Genomic DNA, 7,019 nt, shown 5'->3' with positions numbered 1-7,019 from the left:
ACCATTACGAACCATTGTGCAGTTTGTGGTTATTATAAAGTGGAACCTAAAACCCCAGACGGTCATGTTCTGTAATACCAGGAAGAGAAATCACATGGACGTTCCCCAAACTTGGTTCAGGAGACGCCATGATGAGGTCAACAACTCATTTAATAACGACAACAACAAAGAGCCATGATGAGGTCAACAACTCATTGACAGAGATGTTAGCCAGGGGTCTGGTCAGTACTCACCAGTCTGGTCAGTAGTAACAGTGATGTTAACCAGGGGTCTGGTCAGTACTCACCAGTCTGGTCAGTAGTAACAGTGATGTTAACCAGGGGTCTGGTCAGTAGTAACAGTGATGTTAACCAGGGGTCTGGTCAGGACTCACCAGTCTGGTCAGTAGTAACAGTGATGTTAACCAGGGGTCTGGTCAGTACTCACCAGTCTGGTCAGTAGTAACAGTGATGTTAACCAGGGGTCTGGTCAGTACTCACCAGTCTGGTCAGTAGTAACAGTGATGTTAACCAGGGGTCTGGTCAGTACTCACCAGTCTGGTCAGTAGTAACAGAGATGTTAACCAGGGGTCTGGTCAGTAGTAACAGTGATGTTAGCCAGGGGTCTGGTCAGTAGTAACAGTGATGTTAACCAGGGGTCTGGTCAGTAGTAACAGTGATGTTAACCAGGGGTCTGGTCAGTACTCACCAGTCTGGTCAGTAGAAACAGTGATGTTCGCCAGGGGTCTGGTCAGTACTCACCAGTCTGGTCAGTAGTAACAGTGATGTTAGCCAGGGGTCTGGTCAGTAGTAACAGTGATGTTAGCCAGGGGTCTGGTCAGTACTCACCAGTCTGGTCAGTAGAAACAGTGATGTTCGCCAGGGGTCTGGTCAGTACTCACCAGTCTGGTCAGTAGTAACAGTGATGATAACCAGGGGTCTGGTCAGTACTCACCAGTCTGGTCAGTAGTAACAGTGATGTTAACCAGGGGTCTGGTCAGTACTCACCAGTCTGGTCAGTAGTAACAGTGATGTTAACCAGGGGTCTGGTCAGTACTCACCAGTCTGGTCAGTAGTAACAGAGATGTTAGCCAGGGGTCTGGTCAGTAGTAACAGTGATGTTAGCCAGGGGTCTGTTCAGTACTCACCAGTCTGGTCAGTAGTAACAGTGATGTTAACCAGGGGTCTGGTCAGTAGTAACAGTGATGTTAACCAGGGGTCTGGTCAGTACTCACCAGTCTGGTCAGAAGTAACAGTGATGTTAACCAGGGGTCTGGTCAGTACTCACCAGTCTGGTCAGTAGTAACAGTGATGTTAACCAGGGGTCTGGTCAGTAGTAACAGTGATGTTAACCAGGGGTCTGGTCAGTACTCACCAGTCTGGTCAGTAGTAACATAGATGTTAACCAGGGGTCTGGTCAGTACTCATCAGTCTGGTCAGTAGTAACAGTGATGTTAACCAGGGGTCTGGTCAGTACTCACCAGTCTGGTCAGTAGTAACAGTGATGTTAACCGGGGTCTGGTCAGTACTCACCAGTCTGGTCAGTAGTAACAGTGATGTTAACCAGGGGTCTGGTCAGTACTCACCAGTCTGGTCAGTAGTAACAGTGATGTTAGCCAGGGGTCTGGTCGGTACTCACCAGTCTGGTCAGTAGTAACAGAGATGTTAACCAGGGATCTGGTCAGTAGTAACAGTGACGTTAACCAGGGGTCTGGTCAGTACTCACCAGTCTGGTCAGTAGTAACAGTGATGTTCGCCAGGGGTCTGGTCAGTACTCACCAGTCTGGTCAGTAGTAACAGTGATGTTCGCCAGGGGTCTGGTCAGTACTCACCAGTCTGGTCAGTAGTAACAGTGATGTTAACCAGGGGTCTGGTCAGTACTCACCAGTCTGGTCAGTAGTAACAGTGATGTTAACCAGGGTCTGGTCAGTACTCACCAGTCTGGTCAGTAGTAACAGTGATGTTAAGCCAGGGTCTGGTCAGTACTCACCAGTCTGGTCAGTAGTAACAGTGATGTTCGCCAGGGGTCTGGTCAGTAGTAACAGTGATGTTAACCAGGGGTCTGGTCAGTACTCACCAGTCTGGTCAGTAGTAACAGTGATGTTAACCAGGGTTCTGGTCAGTACTCACCAGTCTGGTCAGTAGTAACAGTGATGTTAGCCAGGGGTCTGGTCAGTACTCACCAGTCTGGTCAGTAGTAACAGTGATGTTAACCAGGGGTCTGGTCAGTACTCACCAGTCTGGTCAGTAGTAACAGTGATGTTAGCCAGGGGTCTGGTCGGTACTCACCAGTCTGGTCAGTAGTAACAGAGATGTTAACCAGGGGTCTGGTCAGTACTCACCAGTCTGGTCAGTAGTAACAGTGATGTTCGCCAGGGGTCTGGTCAGTACTCACCAGTCTGGTCAGTAGTAACAGTGATGTTAACCAGGGGTCTGGTCAGTAGTAACAGTGATGTTAGCCAGGGGTCTGGTCAGTACTCACCAGTCTGGTCAGTAGTAACAGTGATGTTCGCCAGGGGTCTGGTCAGTAGTAACAGTGATGTTGACCAGGGGTCTGGTCAGTACTCACCAGTCTGGTCAGTAGTAACAGAGATGTTAACCAGGGGTCTGGTCAGTAGTAACAGTGATGTTAACCAGGGGTCTGGTCAGTAGTAACAGTGATGTTCGCCAGGGGTCTGGTCAGTACTCACCAGTCTGGTCAGTAGTAACAGTGATGTTCGCCAGGGGTCTGGTCAGTACTCACCAGTCTGGTCAGTAGTAACAGTGATGTTCGCCAGGGGTCTGGTGTTTCCTCCCAGTCCAGACACTCCATTGACCGTCTCTACGTGGAAGGTGTAGTTGGCGTGTGTGGCAAAGTCCAGAATAGCCACCGAGGTCCCGGTGAGGCCCAGGAGGCGTGGTACGAAGCGCAGGTCGGTCTCACACGGCTCACAGTCCTCCTCGCCACCGGAGGCGCCACAGCGCTGGCACATGATGTTATAAGTCAGGTCCTTCCTGCCACCGCTGTCGCTCGGCGGAGACCAGGTGAGGAACAGAGCCGTCTCGTTAATGAGAGAGATCAGGTTCCTAGGGGCCGATGGAGCGCCTGGAGAGAGAGGGAGAGAGAGACCAGGTGAGGAACAGAGCCGTCTCGTTAATGAGAGAGATCAGGTTCCTAGGGGCCGATGGAGCGCCTGGAGAGAGAGGGAGAGAGAGACCAGGTGAGGAACAGAGCCGTCTCGTTAATGAGAGAGATCTGGTTCCTGGGGGCCAATGGAGCGCCTGGAGAGAGAGAGAAAAGGGGAGGAAGGAAGGGAGAGACCAGAGATACGCCTTCACCATCAGTGAACAGACGTAATGTCTTCTCCCTTTTTAACGAGAGAGAGGAGGGGAGGGAGGGAGGAAGGAGGAAGGGAGGGAGAGTTTTTCTCCCTTGTTAAAGCCTCCCTGTTCTCCTCCCTTGATCCCACTGCCTTAGTTAAAGCCTCCCTGTTCTCCTCCCTTGATCCCATGCCTTAGTTAAAGCCTCCAGGTTCTCTGCCCTTGATCCCATTGCCTGAGTTAAAGCCTCCCTGTTCTCCTCCCTTGATCCCATGCCCACTGCCTTAGTTAAAGCCTCCCTGTTCTCCTCCCTTGATCCCATGCCCAATGCCTTAGTTAAAGCCTCCCTGTTCTCCTCCCTTGATCCCATAACCAATGCCTTAGTTAAAGCCTCCCTGTTCTCTGCCCTTGATCCCATTGCCTGAGTTAAAGCCTCCCTGTTCTCCTCCCTTGATCCCATGCCCACTGCCTTAGTAAAATACTCCCTGTTCACTGCCCCCTGGTGGTCAACACTGGAAATGCATCAGTCACATCTGCAATTGAAAACTGTGGCAGTAACCTCCATACTGAAAAAAGAGGCCCTTCCTCAGCAACTAGAGGACAACCTCAAACCTCCCCTTCCTCAGCAACTACAGGACAACCTCAAACCTCCCCAACTACAGGACAACCTCAAACCTCCCCTTCCTCAGCAACTAGAGGACAACATCAAACCTCCCCTTCCTCACCAACTACAGGACAACCTCAAACCTCCCCTTCCTCAGCAACTACAGGACAACCTCAAACCTCCCCAACTACAGGACAACCTCAAACCTCCCCTTCCTCAGCAACTAGAGGACAACATCAAACCTCCCCTTCCTCACCAACTACAGGACAACCTCAAACCTCCCCAACTACAGGACAACATCAAACCTCCCCTTCCTCACCAACTACAGGACAACCTCAAACCTCCCCTTCCTCAGCAACTACAGGACAACCTCAAACCTGCCCAACTACAGGACAACCTCAAACTTCCCCTTCCTCAGCAACTAGAGGACAACCTCAAACCTCCCCTTCCTCACCAACTACAGGACAACCTCAAACCTCCCCAACTACAGGACAACATCAAACCTCCCCTTCCTCAGCAACAACAGGACAACCTCAAACCTCCCCTTCCTCAGCAACTAGAGGACAACCTTAAACCTCCCCAACTACAGGACAACCTCAAACCTCCCCTTCCTCAGCAACTAGAGGACAACCTCAAACCTCCCCTTCCTCAGCAACTAGAGGACAACCTCAAACCTCCCCTTCCTCAGCAACTAGAGGACAACCTCAAACCTCCCCTTCCTCAGCAACTAGAGGACAACCTCAAACCTCCCCTTCCTCAGCAACTAGAGGACAACCTCAAACCTCCCCTTCCTCAGCAACTACAGGACAACCTCATACCTCCCCTTCCTCATCAACTACAGGACAACCTCAAACCTCCCCTTCCTCAGCAACAACAGGACAATCTCAAACCTCCCCTTCCTCAGCAACTACAGGACAACCTCAAACCTCCCCTTCCTCAGCAACAACAGGACAACCTCAAACCTCCCCTTCCTCAGCAACTACAGGACAACCTCAAACCTCCCCTTCCTCAGCAACTACAGGACAACCTCAAACCTCCCCTTCCTCAGCAACAACAGGACAACCTCAAACCTCCCCTTCCTCAGCAACTAGAGGACAACCTCAAACCTCCCCTTCCTCAGCAACAACAGGACAACCTCAAACCTCCCCTTCCTCAGCAACTAGAGGACAACCTCAAACCTCCCCTTCCTCAGCAACTACAGGACAACCTCATACCTCCCCTTCCTAAGCAACTACAGGACAAACTCAAACCTCCCCTTCCTCCCCAACTACAGGACAACCTCAAACCCTCCCTTCCTCCCCAACTACAGGACAACCTCAAACCTCCCCTTCCTCACCAACAACAGGACTACCTCAAACCTCACCAACTACAGGACAACCTCAAACCTCCCCTTCCTCACCAACTACAGGACAACCTCAAACCTTCCCTTCCTCACCAACTACAGGACAACCTCAAACCTCCCCTTCCTTACCAACTACAGGACAACCTCAAACCTCCCCTTCCTCACCAACTACAGAACAACCACAAACCTCCCCAACTACAGGACAACCTCAAACCTCCCCTTCCTCACCAACTACAGGACAACCTCAAACCTCCCCTTCCTCACCAACTACAGGACAACCTCAAACCTCCCCTTCCTCCCAAACTACAGGACAACCTCAAACCTCACCAACTACAGGACAACCTCAAACCTTCCCAACTACAGGACAACCTCAAACCTCCCCAACAACAGGACAACCTCAAACCTTCCCTTCCTCAGCAACTAGAGGACAACCTCAAACCTCCCCTTCCTCCCCAACTACAGGACAACCTCAAACCTCCCCTTCCTCACCAACTACAGGACAACCTCAAACCTCCCCTTCCTCACCAACTACAGGACAACCTCAAACCTCCCCAACTACAGGACAACCTCAAACCTCCCCTTCCTCACCAACTACAGGACAACCTCAAACCTCCCCAACTACAGGACAACCTCAAACCTCCCCTTCCTCACCAACTACAGGACAACCTCAAACCTTCCCTTCCTCCCCAACTACAGGACAACCTCAAACCTCCCCTTCCTCATCAACTACAGGACAACCTCAAACCTCCCCAACTACAGGACAACATCAAACTTCCCCTTCCTCGCCAACTACAGGACTACCTCAAACCTCCCCTTCCTCACCAACTACAGGACAACCTCAAACCTCCCCAACTACAGGACAACATCAAACCTCCCCTTCCTCACCAACTACAGGACAACCTCAAACCTTCCCTTCCTCACCAACTACAGGACAACCTCATACCTCCCCTTCCTCACCAACTACAGGACAACCTCAAACCTCCCCTTCCTCACCAACTACAGGACAACCTCAAACCTCCACCTCCTCAGCAACTACAGGACAACCTCAAACCTCCCCAACTACAGGACAACCTCAAACCTTCCCTTCCTAACCAACTACAGGACAACCTCAAACCTTCCCTTCCTCACCAACTACAAGAGAACCTCATACCTCCCCTTCCTCACCAACTACAGGACAACCTTATACCTCACCAACTACAGGACAACCTCATACCCCCCCTTCCTCACCAACTACAGGACAACCTCATACCTCCCCTTCCTCACCAACAACAGGACAACCTCATACCTCCCCTTCCTCACCAACTACAGGACAACCTCAAACCTCCACCTCCTCAGCAACTACAGGACAACCTCAAACCTCCCCAACTACAGGACAACCTCAAATCTCCCCTTCCTCACCAACTACAAGACAACCTCAAACCTCCCCAACTACAGGACAACTTCAAGCCTCCCCTTCCTCACTAACCACAGACCCTGTATCCACAACAGTCTCCCTGGTTAGCCTGTCATCATGTTTAGTGTTCTCCCTGGTTAGCCTGTCATCATGTTTAGCGTTCTCCCTGGTTAGTCTGTCATCATGTTTAGTGTTCTCCCTGGTTAGCCTGTCATCATGTTTAGTGTTCTCCCTGGTTAGTCTGTCATCATGTTTAGTCTGTCATCATGTTTAGTCTGTCATCATGTTTAGTGTTCTCCCTGGTTAGCCTGTCATCATGTTTAGTGTTCTCCCTGGTTAGCCTGTCATCATGTTTAGTCTGTCATCATGTTTAGTCTGTCATCATGTTTAGTGTTCCCCCTG

General features: G+C 50.9%; 1 protein-coding gene across 1 annotated transcript in view; it reads right to left on the bottom strand.

Annotated features, from left to right (window-relative positions):
• Window positions 1–2,721: 2,721 nt before the first annotated feature.
• Window positions 2,722–7,019, bottom strand: part of LOC135532687 (ephrin type-A receptor 6-like) — a gene marked incomplete at both ends in the record, with an annotated part of 61,507 nt that continues 57,209 nt past the window's right edge. Inside the window, one exon of the mRNA XM_064960157.1 lies at window positions 2,722–3,063. Within this exon, the coding sequence (XP_064816229.1) occupies window positions 2,722–3,063 (342 nt within the window). The remainder of the gene's footprint in view (window positions 3,064–7,019) is intronic.

Source organism: Oncorhynchus masou, unplaced genomic scaffold (assembly GCF_036934945.1).
Source record: "Oncorhynchus masou masou isolate Uvic2021 unplaced genomic scaffold, UVic_Omas_1.1 unplaced_scaffold_1987, whole genome shotgun sequence".
Lineage (NCBI taxonomy): Eukaryota > Metazoa > Chordata > Actinopteri > Salmoniformes > Salmonidae > Oncorhynchus > Oncorhynchus masou.
This window is presented reverse-complemented; position numbering and strand designations above follow the sequence as displayed.